General features: G+C 44.5%; 1 protein-coding gene across 4 annotated transcripts in view; it reads right to left on the reverse strand.

Moving 5' to 3' along the window:
• LOC311586444 (hepatitis A virus cellular receptor 1 homolog) overlaps window positions 1–21,795 on the reverse strand; it is a 40,509-nt gene that overhangs the window by 18,402 nt on the left and 312 nt on the right. Inside the window, exons 1-6 of one of the 4 annotated variants that reach the window (XM_084762442.1) lie at window positions 21,565–21,774; window positions 12,715–12,772; window positions 8,142–8,474; window positions 6,428–6,637; window positions 2,547–2,879; window positions 946–1,041 (exon numbers count right to left, since the gene is read on the reverse strand). In XM_084762442.1, coding sequence (XP_084618568.1) covers window positions 946–1,041; window positions 2,547–2,879; window positions 6,428–6,637; window positions 8,142–8,474; window positions 12,715–12,763 — 1,021 coding nt within the window. In that variant the 5' untranslated portion in view covers window positions 12,764–12,772; window positions 21,565–21,774. Of the gene's footprint in view, window positions 1–831; window positions 1,042–2,546; window positions 2,880–6,427; window positions 6,638–8,141; window positions 8,475–12,714; window positions 12,773–21,564; window positions 21,777–21,795 lie in introns of those variants that run through there. The other 3 variants (XM_084762440.1, XM_084762441.1, XM_084762443.1) reach the window with 3 other exon arrangements.

The raw sequence follows: 21,795 nt of genomic DNA on the forward strand, positions 1-21,795 counted from the left end.
AGGTCCTCACAGCTCTACAGTGTGGGCAGCTGCCTGGAGCAAGTGGATTTTCTCATGAACTTTGTGCTCTAAAGTCACACAGTTAAAAACCTAGAGCCCTCTGCAAACTCACAATAGCCCACAAATTAGGATCCTGCTGCTTGAATGGGCCTGCAGGCCAATGAGAGGCTCTATCAAAAAAAAAGTTGTGTGGCTTCTTCTGCTTTGATAACTTTTTTATCAGCTGTCTATTCACTCCTAGATGTAGAAGCTAAACTTGCCTACAGGATGGCAAACTATTCCCCATCCTTAAGTTAACTTACTGCCCATTAATATTAAACCTAAGCTCTTCCTCATAGGCAAGTAGAAATATGGACTGCATGGCCTCACACCAAAGCATGAACTTGCTAAATCCTTTCCTAAAGCCTTCAAATTTGATGTGAAATCTGATCCCCTTTCCTGGTGTGCAGTAGTACATGCAGGCAAAATCGTTGTATACATTTAAAATAAAAGACTAGAAAAAAAATCATAGACCATGTGAAGCTGCTGTTTCGGACCCAGTTCAGAACCCTTCACCTGTATTACACTTCTGTCTTGACGCACTGTCTGTGTGTCCTACTATGAGACAGACTCTATAAGTCCTATAAGAAGGACTCTAGTCCGGTGTTGTGGCACATGTCTTTAATCCCTGCACTCAGGAGGCAGAGGCAAGTGGATCACTGTGAGTTCCAGGCCAGCCTGGTCTTCAAAGGGAGTCCAAAACAGCCAGAGCTGTCGCACAGAGAAACTCTGTGTCATAAAAAAAAAAAAAAAAAATAAGGTCCCTGGGTCCTGATTCACATGGGTTTTTACCTCGTTTAGTCTGCATGTGTACTGGTGTTGGAGGAGTAAAGGTAGAGACTCTGGTTGATATTGGTACATGTGCGGGTCTTGTTGAAGTAGTCATGGGTCTTCTTTTAACTGTACCTCTTGCTGTAGCCATGCGTCTTCCTTTAGTGTTAGGTCTTGTTGTATTTATGGTGCTTGTAGTTCTGGCATTCATTGTAGGACTTTCGGGAATTTCTAGATTTGAAAAATCAAGATGCAACAAAGGTCAGTGGAGCAAGAAGAGACACGAGCTTCTGCTGTAGCGCCAGTGAGAGGCTGTCCCAGGCCGAGGCTCCTCTCTGTTCATTGTCACTGACAAACTAGGATGTGTCAGGTCAGAGCAGTAGAGACAAGCTCACCAACAGGAGGCAGCCGCACTGACAACATGATGCGAACAGAGCCCCTGGTCCTATGGAAACCCTTTATGACTAACAGGTGTCAGTCAGATCCTCATCTCCCTCTAAGCATCTCTGTGAGACTGAGAAGGTGGGGCATGGGACTACTGTCAGTAGTGACTGATTTCATCCACAGTCTCCAGGCTGTGGACATTTGCATAAAGATAATATCTTATCTTTTACAAGTACCAACACGGATTGATGTAGCGTTCATATGCTCGTACTTCACATATATAGGTAAAATGTAAGATAATAAATGATGGAGAATTCTGTATGTGATAGTTTTGTGGCATTAAATTTTCCAGGTATATTGTCAAGTCTGTACTCAAAACGATTCTGATTTTGGACTAAGCATGTTCAACCTACAATTCCCAAACCAACAGCATCGGAGAGGCTGTGAGCATCCAAACAGCTACTGACGGTCTCAGTGTGCAGACGCAGGACTGGAATTAAAGCAACGTCCTGATGAAAGGAAACAGTCAGCCAAGCACTCACTCTTGTTTATGTCAGTAGACATATGTCGCCTGCCTCTGTCTTAAATGAGCTAACTAAAAAGCAAAACTTTGGGAATGAGGAAATGTTGCTTGGCAGAGGCCAACTGACCACTGTTGAAGCTAGCTCATGTGAACAGCAGCAATCTGCATGGCCCACTGTGCAGGTTAGAGCTGTTGCAGTTTTATAGCATTGAGAATGGTCCTAAGACATAATGTCCTAAGATATACTCATAGAAAAGAGACAGATGTTTGTTTGTTTGTTTGTCTTGGTTTTTCCAGACAAGGTTTCTCTGTGTAGCCCTGGCTGTTCTGGACTTGCCTTGTAGACCAGGCTGGCCTCAAACTCACAGCGATCCACCTGCCTATGCCTCCCAAAGGCTGGGATTATAGGTGTGTGCCACTACACCCCACAAGAGGCAGTTCTTAAGATCAAATACAGTCCGCTCAAATAAAGCTCCCCACAGTGTTTCAAAGGTGAATGCAGTTTCATGAATAAACAAGACTGTCCCAAGTCTGGACCAGGATGCTGCTCTTGAATTAAGGTTGATATTAGGACATCATCAAGCAAATAAAATTGTTCTACTACTCAAAAGAGAATACTTAAGGCCGGGTTTGGTGGCACATGCTTGTGTTCTCAGGACATGCGCTAAACAGGAGTATCTCTTTTAAGAAAAATCAAAAGTAAACGTTTAATCACAGACATGTTCATAAGGACCTTCAGTTTCCTTCTTATAGGAAAATAAAACATATTAGCAAACACAGGACTCCATTCACTTGCAAGAAATAAACAAAGGAAACAAAGAAAGCTTACCTGGCTCAACTTCCAATGAATAGGTCATATGTCTGAAAGCTCCTGGCATCTCCACCACACAACAGTAGGGACCACTGTCACTCTGCACGGCGTTCTCTATTGTCAAGGACACGTTTCCTTCCAAAATGTTCCCCTTCAGCTGGTATCGCCTGCTACTCTGATAGGTGACTTGATAGCCATTGGTCCAGATAAGTGTTCTTGCACAATAAACATATTGGCATTCCCCTTTCCCCCAACATGTGCTTGTGACTCCATGATCTGTTGAGTAATTACATGGAAGCGTGACAGGGTAGCCTGCCACCCCCTTCACTACTGCATCAGAATCCACGGCACCTGTGATAAAGAGAGGGGCAGGGAGAAGAGACAGAGAATTAGTATGCAAAATGACATTAAAGTTTTGTCTTTATTACTTTTCAAAAAAATTATGCGGTGGGAGGACTCCAGTGGAATTGAGCTTAGGGTGTTGTGAAAGGGAGGAAAGTGCTATATACCTCATCTGGCTTAAAAACACAGTCTTCACCAGGCATGGTGGCACACATGCCTTTGATCCCAGCACTCAGGAGGTAGAGACAAGCAGGCCTCTGTGAGTTTGAGGCCAGCTTGGTTCACAAAGCAAGGACAGCCAGGGCTACACAGAGAAACCCTGTCTCAAAAAAACAAAACAAAACAAAACAAATACACAATCCTCCCACATCTGACTCCTGAGTGCGGGGTGATGAGCATGGGCCACTGAGAGAAAATCAAATGTTTCATTTTTATACATTTAAAGTGTTTTCTTTCAGAAGCTGGACACATGAATGACACCTGTATACACAGAACTCCCTTGTATTCCCAGAACCTGGGAAGTAGAAGCAAAATCAAGAAAAGCTCGGGTAGCTAATCAGTATCTCTCAGAAGTCTATATCACGACATCAATCATGAGAGAAAATTATTTAACTATAACACCGCTGTATACTACATCATGGAGCATGTATTACAGCATGGTTTCAAAACACATAGCCATGGGGGAGCACTTCTGGGCAAGCTCCAGAGATTCAACTTAAGAGCCACCAACATCGCAAATATGCTCAATGTAAAAAAAACTCAACGTGCCTTTCATGGACAAGTCCATATGCATGCCCCAGTGTGTGCTATTCCTTTCCTAAAGCTCTCTCTTCCTAATGACCCCTGTGTTTAGGATCCGTGTTACATATCTATTAAGAAACCCTCAACTCTTCATCACAATGATCTCCCTGACATTTTTTTTTCCAAAGAACTCCCCTCAGCCTACTTTGGCATGAACAGAGGTCCCTGTGGAGAAGGGATTGCTGTGGGGACCAACGCAGCATGGAGCCATGCCTCTGTCCCTGGCACCACTTACAACATCAGATCTGTCCTGAGGCAGAAGGTATAGGCTCTTCAGCGCCAGCTTTTCAAGGTCTGGACCTTTCAAGAGGCTCAGGAAGCTGAACGTACTTAACTGTTGGGGGTATAGGATGGGGTTTCTGTCACCTCAGCTGCTGACTGATGTGGATAAAATGTAGAGAATAAAGCAAGAGCTGACTCAGCTGTGAAGGAGTTTGGCTTCCACCAAGGAAACAGAAGCAAAACTTAACCCTGAACTTACTATCTCCATCCCAGAGAGCCTCCCCAACCTTCCTAAGCAGGAATGGCTCCCTCTTTCCCACATCAGTGTCTGCTGACTCCTCTTAGAAATGTATCCAAGATGGCCACTCTCCGTCATTGTTTCACTATCCTGGGCACGTGAGATCTGTGTTCCAATATTCTGGACAACTTTACCATTATCCAGAATTGTTTCACACTTTCCATTCCAGACCCCTGAATTCCTCTGAAGCATAGAATCACTGTTTACATGGGGAGGTTAGGACCTTAACTAAAAAAATCAGACTTAATCAAGACAGGAGGCATTTCACCTTCTAGGAAAAGTGCCTGGAAGCTTCTCACTACCCTCTTCACTACAGGCCTTACTCAATGTCAAGACTGTTCACACTGTTTCCAGGGAGACGGGCTCAATGAACAGTGTGGACCAGATGCACTATTTCATCTCTGAGTTCCTGTCAAGGGAGCAGTAGCACACTGATGATGGTGCATTGTTTTGTGGGAGTCTCTTTTCTCCTCCTCTCTATTTCTAATGTACTTATATTTGGGTTATTGTCTGAGGGCCTGATGAAGACAAGGTCTCCTCTCCTCTGCCCATTCCTTTACTGAGAGCGCTTGCTTTCCTGTGTTAAATGACTCTTCTTCCATTTCTCGCCAAAGGCACCCACAAGGAACTCTCTACCTCAACTTGTGTTTCCCTTTCTTTCCCTGGAGCCCCAGCCTTGTTCCCATGAGTACCTGACTTCATGTGGAGAGCTGAGCATCTTGCCTTTCTGCATCGTATAAATGCTTTCCTTCTCAGAACCACAGAGGGTCTTAGAATAGGTTGCTTGTGGTCAGACAGGAATCCCTAAACCAGAGCTTCATCACGCACCTCAGTGGTCTTTCGGGATCCCCTCCCTCACTCCCATCTGATCTTTCCACCTGAGCACCACCCTCCTGCTCTGCACAGCCGTCCTGTTTTACCCTAACACTCAAACATGGAAGAGAATATGACTGTCCTTCTCAATTAAAAACAGGACTACACAAATGTTAGTTGGTTGTTCTTCGTAAGAGGCATCATGAGCTTAAATTGTTTCCCTAGCCTGGGTCACATTTCTTCACAGTTCTTACACTAACATCCTGTATTATTCCATGGATAGCACTTGGGGCACCTAGGAGGTGCACAGGAAGTGGGTGTGAAGATCCGTGTCCTTGTCTTATAGTAACCAGAGTGTTTGTCTTCTCTCTGGGCTGGACACTTCAGCCCTCAGCTATAATCTTTAGGAAACTAGCAACAGGAAAACAAGATTACACCCCCAGGAAGTCATATGGCCACATGAGCCAACATTGCTCTTCTAACCTGTTTTCAATGGAGTCAGTAACTCATCCATGGTCCCCAAAGTCAGCCCATGAGCCCAGCCTCCAAAGCACCAACAGCTAAGTGCTAAGACACTCTGTCAGTCCTGAGAGGTCCTCACAGCTCTACAGTGTGGGCAGCTGCCTGGAGCAAGTGGATTTTCTCATGAACTCTGTGCTCTAAAGTCACACAGTTAAAAACCTAGAGCCCTCTGCAAACTCACAATAGCCCACAAATTAGGATCCTGCACTTGAATGTGCCTGCAGGCCAATGAGAGGCTCTATCAAAAAAAAAAAAGTTGTGTGGCTTCTTCTGCTTTGATAACTTTTTTATCAGCTGTCTATTCACTCCTATATGTAGAAGCTAAACTTGCCTACAGGATGGCAAACTTTTCCCCATCCTTAAGTTAACTTACTGCCCATTAATATTAAACCTAAGCTCTTCCTCATAGGCAAGTTGAAATATGAACTTCATGGCCTCACACCAAAGCATGAATTTGCTAAATCCTTTCCTAAAGCCTTCAAATTTGATGTGAAATCTGATCCCCTTTCCTGGTGTGCAGTAGTACATGCAGGCAAAATCGTTGTATACATTTAAAATAAAAGACTAGAAAAAAATCACAGACCATGTGAAGCTGCTGTTTCGGACCCAGTTCAGAACCCTTCACCTGTATTACACTTCTGTCTTGACGCACTGTCTGTGTGTCCTACTATAAGATGGACTCTATAAGTCCTATAAGAAGGACTCTAGCCCGGTGTTGTGGCACGTGCCTTTAATCCCTGCACTCAGGAGGCAGAGGCAAGTGGATCACTGTGAGTTCCAGGCCAGCCTGGTCTTCAAAGGGAGTCCAAAACAGCCAGAGCTGTCACACAGAGAAACTCTGTGTTTTTAAAAACAAAAAAAAAAATAAGGTCTCTGGGTCCTGATTCACATGGGTTTTTACCTGGTTTAGTCTGCATGTTTGCTGGTGTTGGAGGAGTAGAGGTAGAGACTCTGGTTGATGTTGGTACATGTATGAGTCTTGTTGAAGTAGTCGTGGGTCTTTCTGTAGCTGTAGCTCTTGCTGTAGCCATGGGTCTTCCTGTAGTGTTAGCTCTTGTTGTATTTATGGTGCTTGTAGTTGTGGCGTTCATTGGAGGACTTACAGGAATTTCTAGATTTGAAAAATCAAGATGCAACAAAGGTCAGTGGAGCAAGAAGAGACACGAGCTTCTGCTGTAGCACCAGTGAGAGGCTGTCCCAGGCCGAGGCTCCTCTCTGTTCATTGTCACTGACAAACTAGGATGTGTCAGGTCAGAGCAGTAGAGACAAGCTCACCAAAAGGAGGCAGCTGCACTGACAACATGGATGTGAACAGAGCCCATAAAGAAACCCTTTATGACTAATAGGTGTCAGTCAGATCCTCATCTCCCTCTAAGCATCTCTGTGAGACTGAGAAGGTGGGGTACGGGACTACTGTCAGTAGTCACTGATTTCATCCACAATCTCCAGGCTGTGGATATTTGCATAAAGATAATATCTTATCTTTTACAAGTACCAACATGGATTGATGTAGCGTTCGTATGCTTGTACTTCACATATATAGGTAAAATGTAAGATAATAAATGATGGAGAATTCTGTATGTGATAGTTTTGTGGCATTAAATTTTCCAGGTATATTGTCAAGTCTGTACTCAAAACGATTCTGATTTTGGACTAAGCATGTTCAACCTGCAATTCCCAAACCAACAGCATCAGAGAGGCTGTGAGCATCCAAACAGCTACTGACGGTCTCAGTGTGCAGACGCAGGACTGGAACTAAAGCAACGTCCTGATGAAAGGAAACAGTCAGCCAAGCACTCACTCTTGTTTATGTCAGTAGACATTTGTCGCCTGCCTCTATCTTAACTGAGCTAACTAAAAAGCAAAACTTTGGGAATGAGGAAATGTTGCTTGGCAGAGGCCAACTGACCACTGTTGAAGCTAGCTCATGTGAACAGCAGCAATCTGCATGGCCCACTGTGCAGGTTAGAGCTGTTGCAGTTTTATAGCATTGAGAATGGTCCTAAGATATAATGTCCTAAGATATACTCATAGAAAAGAGACAGATGTTTGTTTGTTTGTTTGTTTGTCTTGGTTTTTCCAGACAAGGTTTCTCTGTGTAGCCCTGGCTGTTCTGGACTTGCCTTGTAGACCAGGCTGGCCTCAAACTCACAGCGATCCACCTGCCTATGCCTCCCAAAGGCTGGGATTATAGGTGTGTGCCACTACACCCCACAAGAGGCAGTTCTTAAGATCAAATACAGTCCGCTCAAATAAAGCTCCCCACAGTGTTTCAAAGGTGAATGCAGTTTCATGAATAAACAAGACTGTTCCAAGTCAGGACCAGGATGCTGCTCTTGAATTAAGGTTGATATTAGGACATCATCAAGCAAATAAAATTGTTCTGCTACTCAAAAGAGAATACTTAAGGCCGGGTTTGGTGGCACATGCTTGTGTTCTCAGGACATGCGCTAAACAGGAGTATCTCTTTTAAGAAAAATCAAAAGTAAACGTTTAATCACAGACATGTTCATAAGGACCTTCAGTTTCCTTCTTATAGGAAAATAAAACATATTAGCAAACACAGGACTCCATTCACTTGCAAGAAATAAACAAAGGAAACAAAGAAAGCTTACCTGGCTCAACTTCCAATGAATAGGTCATATGTCTGAAAGCTCCTGGCATCTCCACCACACAACAGTAGGGACCACTGTCACTCTGCACGGCGTTCTCTATTGTCAAGGACACGTTTCCTTCCAAAATGTTCCCCTTCAGCTGGTATCGCCTGCTACTCTGATAGGTGACTTGATAGCCATTGGTCCAGATAAGTGTTCTTGCACAATAAACATATTGGCATTCCCCTTTCCCCCAACATGTGCTTGTGACTCCATGATCTGTTGAGTAAATACATGGAAGCGTGACAGGGTGGCCTGCCACCCCCTTCACTACTGCATCAGAATCCACGGCGCCTGTGATAAAGAGAGGGGCGAGGAGAAGAGACAGAGAATTAGTATGCAAAATGATATTAAAGTTTTGTTTTTATTACTTTTCAAAAAAATTATGGGGTGGGAGGACTCCAGTGGAATTGAGCTTAGGGTGTTGTGAAAGGGAGGACAGTGCTATATACCTCATCTGGCTTAAAAACACAGTGTTCGCCAGGCATGGTGGCACACACGCCTTTAATCCCAGCACTCAGGAGGTAGAGACAAGCAGGCCTCTGTGAGTTTGAAGCCAGCTTGGTTCACAAAGCCCGGACAGTCGGGGCTACACAGAGAAACCCTGTCTCAAAAAAACAAAACAAAACAAAACAAAAAATCACAATCCTCCCACATCTGACTCCTGAGTGCGGGGTGATGAGCATGGGCCACTGAGAGAAAATCAAATGTTTCATTTTTATACATTTAAAGTGTTTTCTTTTAGAAGCTGGACACATGAATAACACCTGTATACACAGAACTCCCTTGTATTCCCAGAACCTGGGAAGTAGAAGCAGAAATCAAGAAAAGCTGGGGTAGCTAATGAGTTCAGGACAGGCCTAAGCTCTGGAGACCCTGTCTAAAGCATCTCTTCTCCTTCCCCACAGTGCCATAGACAACTAAAGCACTGACTCTTCTCATCTCTCCTAATCAAAGAGTATATCTACTCACTTCTAAGTGGATATTAGCCATAACATACAGAATAACCATGTTACAATCTACACACCCAAATAACCACGGAGGCCCTAGTGATGATGCTTGAATCTCACTCAGAAACAGAAATAAAATAGACACCTGAAGTAGATGGAGGGAATGATCTGGGCAAGAAAGGAGCAATTGATCAGGTGTAGGAAGAGTTGGGGGGAGCTAGGGTAGAGAACAGAAGTTGGTGGGGGACAACTCTAAGACAGGGGAGGGTCCAGGAGTCTATGGGGTGACCGTAGCTGACACTTCTAGCATCAGAGGCTAAGGAGCCTGAAATGGCCACCTCCTATAGCCAGATGGGACTTCAGTAGAAGGAGGAGGACACCAACCCACCCATTAAACCTTTGTCACAGAGCCGGGCATGGTGGCACATGCCTGTAATCTCAGTACTCAGGGAGGCAGAGGCCGGTGAATCTCTGTGAGTTCGAGGCCAGCCTGGTCTACAGGACATCCAGGCCTACACAGTGAAGCCCTGTCTCAAAAAGAAAAAAAAAACAAACAAACAAACCAAAAAACTTTAACCCCAAATTTGTCTTGTCAACAAGAAGTTTAGGGACAAAGATGGAGGAGAGATTGAGGAAACGGCCAACCAGTGACTGGCCCAACTTGAGATCCACTCCATGGTAGAGAGCCAAGCCCAGTCACTATTAGTGATACTCTCCTATGCTTGCAGACAGGAACCTAGCATAGCTGTCTTCTGAGAGGCTTCATCCAGCAGCTAATGGAAACAGATGGAGAGACCCACAGCCAAACAATAGACAGAGCCCAGGGAGTTTTGTGGAAGAGTAGGAGGAAGGATTGAGGGAGCTGGATAGGATGGGTCAAAGACACTACAAGAAGACCTAGAGAGTAGGCTCATGGGGGCTCACAGAGACCGAGACACCAACCTCAGAGCATGCATGGGCTGGACCTAGACCTCCTACACATATGTAGTAGATGTGAAGACTGGTCATCATGTGGGTCCCCTAGCAGTGGGAGTAGGACCTGTATCTGACTCTGTCGCCTGCCTTTGAATCCCTATCCCCTAGCTGGGCTGCCTTGTCAGGTCTCAGTGGATACACTTAGTCCTGCGGCAACTTGAGATGCCAGAGGGTGGGTTGATACCCCCTTGGGGGCCTCCCCTTCTCTGAGAAGGAGGAGATGGGGAAATTGGGCGTGAGGGTGGGGTCTGAGAGAAGATGAGGGATGGGGCTTGGATCAGGTTGTAAGGCGATTAAGTAAACAAATAATAAATTGGGGGTGGGGAGCAGAGCCAAAGCATGTATAACATTAACACTGTTGGCTTCAAGGCAGAACTTCAGTAACTTTAAAGGGAGGTTTCACAAAGGGTTTTTAGAACATCATCGGATCATCAAAAGAGGCCGAGGCTTATCTGGACCTTTTTTTTTTTTTCCCAGACAGGATTTCTCTGTGCAGCCTTGGCTGTCCTGGACTCACTTTGTAGATCAGGCTGGCCTCGAACTCATAGCAATTTGCCTGCCTCTGCCTCCCTGAGCATTGGGATTACAACTGTGTGCCGCCATGCTCGGCTATTCTGGACTTTTTTGATTACCCCTTTATAAAACCTAAAACAAAACAAACAAAAAACCCACTAAGCAGTGATCCCTTCTTATAAGTTGGAGACATTCCAGAAGTGAAGCAAGACCCACTTGTAAACACAACACAGTCAGAAAATATACAGTCAATACCTTAATGATGCAATTTTAAATTCTGAAGTAATTAAATAAATAAAATTTGTATGGAAATGATAGAATAAGCTTCCCAAGATCATTCAACACCTTCCATGGTGGCCTTAAAGGAACTCTGAGGCTTAAGGAGACAGTACGTTATGCTAGCCCCTGTGTTGGGCCCCCAACACAGGAGACAATCAAATAAGCAACACAAGTACAAAGCAGTGAACTGTGAAGTTCACCGACTAACCACCTATATTCTGGCCTAGCCTGTGCATTTGGCATATGAGATGAGAAAGCATGTTTCTTGTTGTATTAAATGGTTATATTTTTTACTGGGACACTCATTACTGATTTTGCCGAACACCTTTCTTAGGATCACAAATGAGATACATGCTATTTTATTTAAGTCATAAAAATATATTTCATTTTTTCACCAGCAATCTCAGCTCCTGGGAGGTACAGGCAGGAGGATGAAAATTTTGAGGTGGCTGGGCAGTGGTGACACATGTCTTTAATCCCAGCACTTGGGAGGCAAAGGCAGGCGGATGGCAATGAGTTCGAGGCCAGCCTGGTCTACAAAACAAATCCAGGATAGTCAAGGCTACGCAGAGAAAGCCTGTCTCGAAAAAAAAAAAATAGAAGAAGAAGAGTACTTATTAGGGGCCTGGAGAGATGGCTCAAAGGTTAAGAGCACTGGCTGCTCTTTTATAGGTCCTGAGTTCAATTCCCAGCAACCACATGGTGGCTCATAACCATCTATAATGAGATCTGGTGTCCTCCTCTAGAGACCACATAGAACACTGTATACATAATAAACAAACAAACAAACAAATAAATAAATAAATAAATTTGAAGAAAGAAAGAAAGAAAATCCAAGCATGAGGGTGCATGCCTTTAATCCCAGAATTCATGGAGGCAGAAACAGGCAGATCATTGTGCGTTCAAGGCCAGCTTGGTCTACAAAGTGAGTCCAGGACAGCCAAGGCTACACAGAGAAACCTTGCTGGGGGAAAAAAAAGGTGTAATGAAGGCTTACTTCTACTAGCCATCATAATTGGAAAGAACTGCTTCTAACTTTATATTAACCTTTGCCTATCATATGCATGCACTTAAAATCATCACATGCGAGCCGGGCATGGTGACACACATCTTTAATCCCAGTACTCGGGAGGGAGAGGCAGGAGGATCACTGCGAGTTAGAGGCTGGCCTGGTCCACAAAGCTAGTCCAGGACAGCCAGGGATACACAGAGAAACCCTGTCTCAAAAAAAAGCTAATAATAATAATAATAATAATAATAATAATAATAATAATAATAATAAATAGAAAAAGAAAAGAAAAAGAAAAATTCATCACATGCATGCATGTATATATACTTGTCCACCACATGCATGCATGTGTACTCAGCCTGTCTTGTCTATCACATGCATGTGTGTGTACTCATCCCTACTTGCTCAGCACATGCATGCATGTGTACTCAGCCTGTCTTGTCTATCACATGCATGTGTGTGTACTCATCCCTACTTGCTCAGCACATACATGCATGTGTACTCACCCACACTCATCCATCACATGCATGCATGTATACTTACCCATACTTCTCCAACACATACAGACATGTGTACTCATCCTTGCTTGTGCTTCACATGCATGCAAGTGTTTTACCCCTTGCCTCACATACTCCTGTGGGTCATGTTTCTTTAACTATCTGCTTTGATATCCATACAGGTCAAGCAAATTCTTTGGAGCTACAATTGGTACTGTTTCTCTGCTCACTACACAGCCCATAATCAAAAGAGCTCAGGGACTGTCATCTCTTCTGCCTCCTCGGCAGCTCCAGTTCACCTACTCACTTACCTGGAAGAAGCAGGAGGAGGCTCGAAATGAAGACTTGAACCTGAATCATGGTCTTGACCTGATGGACAATGACAAGACACTTGGGTTAGCTGTGACATTCAGCGTCCTATGTCTGAGTACATCTTCATTCTGACTGTAAGAATCACATAGACCTCTGTCCTACAGGTCCGTTTACAGGTCTTCCTCATATACAGCCACCCATACCACTTCTGGTCATAGCAGGAATAAAGTAGCAAACAGAGAAAACTGAAGGCAGAGGTTAGAGCACGTTCATTTGGTAGAACTCTAAGCCAAGACCAGCCTTATAATGACAAACACGCACTTGCCCCTTGTGGACACGGAGCTGTTGCTGCTCAGTGCTACAGTGGTTGGTCCCTAATACTCAACCAAGTTCATCAGGAGCAAGATGAGCTGAGTGAGTTTGTAAATCGTCACTCATGCTGTGGCACACAGTCACTGAGATCACATCTTCCTGAGGGATTTCTAGGGAGACCTAGAAAAGCATTGGGTACAGATACAAAGCATCCATTCACAGAACCCCTCCATGCCTAGAGATCCTCCTGGGTAAATTAGCACTGTTTGCTCAGCTTTTGGGAGTATCTGCTGTGAAGGAGAAGCTCGGCTATTTACTCATGGCCACCAAATCCTCATGAAAAATCACTTTAAAGGCCGTTTATGGAAGATGTGGAAGATGTTTGGTGTCTTCAGACTCCAATTTCTAGATTTCAGATTTGGCTTCTTAATTGCGAAACAATAAAACCATGAGAAGCCTGCCTGGCACTTCATTAGCTCCACCTCTGCTCAGAAGATTCCCTGCTTCCTCTCAGAGAGGAAATGTAACCTGTTACCAGTCTTAAAGAGAGTAATGGGCTCAACACTCAGGCCTGGGGCCCACACTATTCACACTAACAGCCTCCACTTAGAAGAGACCAGAAAATTAATGATACAAACTGGCCAAATACTGACAACTTTAATAGATATTAGACAACTGTAGAACATATAAAACTCACATGAGAGACAACTTTTTTATATTTTGACATAATAATTTGTGAAACATGGCACCATCCATTCTGTCCCTGTAGAGTTCTATTGAGGAAGGGTTGTGAACATAGGAATTCCCTGTCTCACTTCTTGACACAAGCTCACTGTTGCTCAGCCATCTCACAGATGTCCTATGGCCTACTGGCTCTTAAGAGGAAGGGAACAGACAGCGATGGCTAATGGCTTCTCAGGTTCCCAAAGGTAGCCTTCTCCACATTCTAGAATCCAACTGGATAGCGAGGTGAGATCTACCATGGAGGAAGCACCTTGCTGCTGGCTAGAAATCCTTTTATTTTTGCCTTTACATGTTTGAGAGGAACACGTGGGTCCAACTCAGCCCTCAGAGTTTATGTTTTAATTCTCTGTAGAAGGCACACCTGCGAAGATCCTGCAGAGAGACTGGAGGGATGGAAATGTAAACTTCAAGGGCCATAAATAGCATCAGTTGTCTCCCATCACCTCAGTGGGCATTTACCACCAACTGCCGCTACATCTCAGTTAAGAGCCTTATGACAAGAAAAAAAAAACTTCTGAAATGTACTGTGGCATTTTTTTCTTTTGGGGAGGGAGGTTGAGACATGGTTTCTCTGTGTAGCCCTTGACTGTCCTGGACTCACTTGTAGACCATGCTGGCCTCGAACTCAAAATGATCCAGCTGCCCCTGCCTCCCAAGTGCTGGATTTAAAGGTGCGTGCCAAGCCGGACATGGTGCCACATGCCTTTAATCCCAGCACTCAGGGAGGCAGAGGCAGGTGGATCTCTGTGAGTTTGAGGCCAACCTGATCTACAAAGAGAGCCAAGGACAGCCAGGGCTACACAGGGAAACCCTATCTCAGAAAAAAAGAGGAGAGAGGGGAGTAGGGAGAGAGTTCTGTGTTCTGATGTCACCATCTGCCTAATGTTTCCATCAGGATGCTTGGAAAATGCATTGATTTATGGCCTCTTATTTTTCTGGGACTATAAAAATTCATATACCTCTCCCCCAGTGGGCCATGATTATTCATTCATGACAAACTAGCCTACATCATGCTACTGAGCCTTGGTCACTCCAATTTGGTGCAGAATAACCACTTATTTCTGTTGGAATAAGTTGCAGTTTTCTAATTTTTGAAAATTACATTTAAGTATTTTTGTGCCAGGCAGTGCATGAGTGTGCAGGGCACACGTGTGGTCTGAGGACAACTATGAGGAGTAGGGTCTCTCCTCCTATAACACAGGTGCTGGGTCAACTCAGGATGGCAGCAAGTGCCTTTGTCTGATGAGCCACCTCAGGGTTAAGGGCCGCCTGCACTTGGCACTGTCAACAGATAGGAGAACAAACGTCAAAGTGGCCCACACAGAATTAAAACATGCCGTATTCATTTGGAATTCAAAATGTTTCCATTCTAGTTTTACTACAGCCTAAGACCAGGCCAAATCCCAAGGTCAATAAGAAGGATTTTTGAAAAGATTTTTATTTCCATTGCATTGATTGCTAATAATCTGGGAATTGGAGAGTATGCTTCAGCACAGAAGGGACGTGAAGAATCCAGAATTGTGCAAGCAACTTACACAGGTAAATGAACAACTAACAGATGACTTCACAGACAATGAGACAGATGGTAAATGTGCAATCAGACCATGTCATGTCCCACTCACAACCCTAGCTCATAGCTCCTTACCTGTAAAAGTAACTTTTTATTCTCCTGAGGTAATTGTCACCTTGGAGGCTTCCTGCTTCTGTCTGCTAACCCAGGCCTAGTCCTGGAAGCTTCTAGCCTCCATACAATCTTATCTAGGACTAGAATGTTTTCAGCCTCTGAGACTTACTCTGAATAACCTCACACTTTCCTTGTTCTTTCTGAGCTTTGGCTGGCTGCTGGTTCAGCTCAGCTGTTCCGGCTCAAACTCCTCGTCAAGATCAAAGATTCAAACTGGCTTCTCTCTCAGCCTCAAACCAACTCTTGCAATCTGTTCTAATCTTCTGGCTCCTTCTCATTCTCTGGCTTGGTTTGTCTTCATCTGTGTCTACCCTGTTCTCTCTTCAATCTATCTTTGTAAGACTCTCCAGGTAAAACTGCCTCTGAATTCCAGTACCTGAAGTGCCACTAACTCAGTCTCCACTAATTGCCTCTTAACCCCCTCTCAGGGGATGATGGAATTCTTTGTTAACTTGAGCTGTGCAGTCTTCCTGAGTCACTACATTTTAGGGTCAGCTTTGGCATCCTTTGAGGGTTACTCACCACTTGCAGGGGAGGACTGCATGATGACAGCACTCAGGTATGAACCATGAATTCGCAGCTCCTTACTAAAGAGCCTCATTTGTGGAAAATGGGAATACCACGTCGCCAAACCCCACGCCCCACTGAGTCGCTGATGTTTCTTGCTGCTGCGCTCTCTGAAACAGTCCAACTGCTTGAATTCACTTTATTTTCTCCAGAGCAAGACCCCATTGGTCCCCTGCACCACTTGATTCTCACTGTGTTTGCTCCATTGGACCTCATCCCTACTACTTTGTGTCAGGCCTGTATCCATGACCAGACTCTGGCAGTCCCCTCCAAAATGGTCTCTTCGTGTCCCATAGCCCTCTGCCAGCCATGACTACAGTGTAAGCCAGCCATTGCCCTGCACTTACTGTTCACATTAAAATGTCAATATTGGAACTAGAGAGATGGCTCAGTGGTAACAAGGGTCTACTGTTCTTGCAGAGGACCTGAGTGTGGCTCCCAGCACCAACCTCAGATGACTGGCAACCTCCCTTAACACCAGCTGCAGAGAATCAGACAGTTGAGGAGGCTTCTGCATTCACATGCACATATCCACACGGCCACACGCATAGACACGTAATTCAAAATAATAATTTTGAAATCAGAAAGGTAGATAAATAGAATTACAAGATATTCATGTTTACTATAGCAAACACTACTATAATGCTAAAATTTTCCTCATTTCACATTTATTACACAGCTACAGCATATTACACATGATTCTGTGACTTTCGTATATGGCAATTAATCCAAGATTCCTGGTCTTATGGAGCTTGTATCAATGAAGAAAATTAATATGATTTTTTTTAAAGTCTTAAATTTTAATTCACCAGAGCTGGAGAGATAGCTCAGAGGTCAAAAGCACTGACTGCTCTTCCAAAGTTCCTGAGTTCAATTCCCAGCAACCACATGATGGCTCACAACCATCTATAATGTGGTCTGATACTCTCATCTGGCCTGCAGGTGTACTTGCAGGCAGAACACTATATACATAACAATAAATAAATAAATTTTAAGTGATTTATTTAAAAAAGGAAAGTTAGGGCTGGAGAGATGGCTCAGCAGTTAAGAGCACTAGCTGCTCTTCTAGAGGATTCAGGTTCAATTCCCAGGCCCCACTATGGTGGCTCATAATATGTATGACTCCTGAATCTGACATCCTTACACAGGCAAACAGGCAGTCAAAACATCAGTGTACATGAGATAAAAAAATAAATTTAAATCCGGGCATGGTAGTGCATGACTTTAATCCCAGCACTTGGGAGGCAGAGGCAGGTGGATCTCTGTGAGTTCAAGGCCAGCCTGGTCTGCAAAGCAAGTCCAGGACAGCCAAGACTACATAGAGAAACCCTGCCTCAAAAAATGAAAAAATAAATAAATAAAATAAAATAAAAAATAAATTTTAAAAAAAGAAAAGAAAAGTGAATTCACCAAATAGCTAAATAGGGTTAAAGAGTTCACCCCCTGTTACGCAGGAGGTAAGTCTTTAGACAGGAAGTTCTACTAACTATTCTGGATGAACAAATGAACACAGTGAGGAAAAGACAAAAAAAAAAAAATAACACACAACAAGCTAAGGAAACTTTGGCACATGACTGGAGGGGAAGTGGGTGCAATTTTAACCTGGGATGTCAGGGTTATATGGACTTCCTAATATTTTCACAGAAAAGGTGAAATTTGAGCAAAGCTTATGAAGTGTTAGGCAGGTGCTAGAGAGATGGCTCAAGGGTTAAAAGCACTGGTTGCTCTACCAAAAGCCATGAGTTCAGTTACCAGCAACCACATGCTGGCTCACAGCTCTCTATAATGAAGTCTGGTGCCCCTTCTGGCATGCAGGCGTACATGCAGACAGAACATTGTATACATAATAAATAAATACATCTTTAAAATGAAAAAAAGAAAAAGAAAAAAGAAAAAAAATGCTATCTAGACTGGGCATGATGGTGCATGCCTTTAATCCCAGCACTCAGGAGGCAGAGGCAGGCAGATGTCTACAAGTTCGAGGCCAGCCTGGTCTACAGAGTAAGTCCAGGACAGACAAGGCTATACAGAGAAACCCTGTCTCGGATAGGCAGGGAGAGGGTAGGGCAGCTGGGACAGTGAGGGACAGCAATGCAGAGCAAGGGGGCAGGGCAAGGACAGGGCTCAGGAGCCACTTTGTAAGAACTCTCCTTTTCCTGAGGACACATAGCATCATGGCTGTGGTGAGCGGTGCCAGCACCTGGTGTCCTCTAGGACTACTGGGCTGACAAGCAAGGACACCTTAGCATCTGTCCCAGGAATGCAGTGTAGAAGGGACAACAGGAGGCAGTGTGATCAATGAAACCAAGACACTCGTGTCTGTGGCTCAGGGGGCAGAGCAAACTGGCCTTCCCATGGGCTGAGGCTCTAAAGTGGACAGGAAACCCAGGCCTCAGCTGTGAAGGACAGGAGGGGCCACCAGCAGGGGAGAAAAGAGCTGCTCCCACCACAGGTTGTGGAGGAGATGTCCGGGGTTTTTGTTGTGTTGAGTGTGAGATATTTTGGGCACCACATGAAGGAGGAAGGTCTAGACTAAAGATTCACATTCGTAGGAACTGGCTTTGAAATGGTATTTGAAAGGCTGGAGCCTGAATTAGGTATTGTGGGAGATATCTGTATTGAGGCAAGGCCTGGGGCCTCCTGAGGATGGCCTTCTGTGTCTAGGGCAGCAGAGAAGAGGTGCCCACACACAGCCAGAAGCAGACCAAGGAGGCAAGAGGATCATAAAGACAATGAGGTCCTGAAAGTCAAGGTCAAACATACACCAAGGCACTGGCAGTGATCCCAGTCAGAGATGCAAAGGCCAGCTCTAAGGTTGATCCTCCGTCCTCGCAGCTGCAGGGCCAGTGACCTTCCCGTGTAGGAGACATCAGTGGAAATGAGTACATGAAGAAAACAAGGCAACCGCTGGAAACCCAGAAGGCTTTTAAGAGGCTGCACACTGAGGCTCTCTAAGCAGCTGATGATGTCTAAGCTGGATCACGGGCTAGAAGATCCCTAAGGCTGTTTGACCTTGACTGAGAAGAACTCTCTGATGGTGGAGGGACAGAATGCTGAAGGTCAGAGCCACAGCTATTTCCCGGTATCTTAGATCTTTAATAGCCAGTAACTACTAAGCTCAGCTTCTAACGTTCCGTTAACTTTTAGATGAAATGTAGCCTGGGTTGGCTTGGGCTAGTTTCACCTACTCTGAAGCTGAGAAGGCAGTAGACTGGCCATCTTAAGACCAGAGATCTCTTTGCCTTGCTGTAGCTCCCGCCCAGGTCCTACCACTGTGTCTGGTTGGTTGACTGCTTTATTGATGTACATAGTGATTGGGAGGGTCTTACTGTAGCCCAGGCTGACCTAGAACTCCTTCTATCTTCAGCTGGTCTCTTGTTCCTAGAGATCCTCCCACCTTGAATGCTGGGATTGCAGGCCTGACCCTGCACACCTAGTCCTACCTCTGTGCTTCTTGAAAACCCTGATCCTTGACTTTCATTTCTGGGGCTGTCAGATTCATCTTTCACCTGGAAGAGCAGGCTTGTAAGCTCAGCTTCTCGGGAGACTGAGGCTGGAGGGTCGTGACCTTTCTAGGCTTCCTGGGGGACCATGAGATCAAGGGCTATGTAGGTGACCTGCGCAACTTAGGAAGACCCAGTCTCCAAATAAAAAGTGGGAAAGTGAGCTTGGAAGCCTGGAGTTAAAAGTCGGTGGCAGAGAGACCCTGGTTTTCCTTTTCTGTTGCCATTTTTTGTTTGTTTGTTTGTTTGTTTGTTCCTTTGTTTCAAGACAGACTTTCCCCTGTGTAGTCTTTCCAATCCTAGACTCACTTTGTACCTCAGGCTGACCTGGAACTCACAGCAATCCACTTGCCTTTTCCTCCAGAGTGCTGGGATTAAAGGCCTGTGCCACCACTCCTGGCTTGAGTCCCTGGTTTCATGCCTGGCAAACACACACACACACACACACACACACACACACACACACAAAAAAAAAAAAAAACCTACTAATAATAAGAAGAAAAAGAGCCAGGTATGATACTGCATGCCTTTATCTAAGAACTAGGAGACATGAACACAGATCTTCGTGAGTTCTATGCCTATCTGTTCTGTGAAGCAAGGTCCAGGCCAGCCAGAGGTAGTTACATAGTAACACCCTGCTGAAATAAACAAACAAACAAATAAGTAAGTAAATTGTAAGAGAAAAGAAAGTTCATATAAATTATTTCAAAGTGAAATGTCACTTAGAGTGAACTGATGTCACAAAGTCATGGTCTCTCAATTTTGGACTATAACCAACTATTTTAATTGCCATTTTAGAGAAGAGTCAGTGTTTTTATACAGCCAGCCAGAGTTTAGTAACAATACACACACACACACACACACACACACACACACACACACACACACACACACAGGTCATGAGAAGTAGGGCAGCAGGCCATATTCAAAAGACTTTTGTTTTTTGTTTTTATACAAAGTCTCAAGTAGCCTATACTGGCCTCTGACTAGCACAGTTGGATTTGAACCCCTCCTATTGCTTCTGTCTCCCAAGGATTAGGATTGCCACCATGTAGCGACTTTTGTCCTTATAATGCTAAAATGAGCAGTAGAGAAGCTGGCCTGTAACTCAGCTGGCAGACAGCTTGCCTAGAAAGCAGGAAGCCCTGAGTTCAGTCTTCCTCATCAGACAAACCAGCCCTGGAGGTGTCTGCCTGGAATCACAGCAGCTGGGAAAGGGAAGACCAGGAGTTCAAGGTCATCCTCAGCAAAGTTTCAATTCTGAGGAAAGCCTGGACTACAAGAGGCCCTGTCTTAAATAAAATGACAGTATGAGCCAGGCATGGTGGTGCACACCTTTAATCCTGGCAGCAGTGGAGGCCAACCTGGTCTACAATGTCCACGATAGCCAGGGCTACAAAGTGAAACCCTGTCTCAATGAAGAAGGAGGAGGAGGAGGAAGAAGAAGAGAAAAGAAAAAATGAACACCACACTGTAAAAACTGTCTACTTCCCGAGAAAACTTTTCTACTTCTGGACCAATTTCACGACCCTAACACAAAACCTCAAATCCCAGCAGCTAATGTGAAGCTCTCCCTTTAAGGTGAAAACACAGTATTCCTTACAAATACTGTTACACTTCAAACAACAAAAGTCACTGAGCAAGACTGCACTGTGTCTTTGCCCTTACCTTCCTAGTCCCATTGCTATATCATACAAATCTGCATATTTCCTACAGATGTGGGCCTAAATAGATAGGGCTTCATCTAAAAGTTCCCGACTATTTTTCTACAGCTTTCTTCTTATAGCTCATGTTAATTTATTCAAGTAGGCCTTAATAGCTAATCTACATAAACCCATTATTCCGTTTAAATGAAGACCCACCTTCCAAGAGTCCATAGGCCTCCATTAGATGCTAAATTGCCCTAATCCCTAGAGACTTATCATTGTCCTAATGTCCCACATAGAATCCCACGTCATCCCATATGCAAATCCACACGGTATAGAACTCCAAGGACCACTTGTCCTCATTGCTTCTCTCCAGCATGAGCCTGCACTCACCAGGGAGGAACGATCCACAGCCTCTTGTCAGTCTCCCTTCTGGTCCTCTGCTGCTGCTGGACTCTTCCAGAGCTGCCGATGACTAGAGTCTCTCAGAATTCCATCCTTATCTCCTGGCCACACCTCACACCTCCACTTGAGTTGTTTGAAAACTGAGTCTCTCCAGTTCTACAGTTCTTTCCACGGATAGTATCTGTTCACCAGCTTAAAGAGACACTAGCAAAATACTTA

The sequence above is a fragment of the Acomys minous genome (assembly GCF_964271855.1).
Source record: "Acomys minous genome assembly, chromosome: 16".
Classification (NCBI taxonomy): domain Eukaryota; kingdom Metazoa; phylum Chordata; class Mammalia; order Rodentia; family Muridae; genus Acomys; species Acomys minous.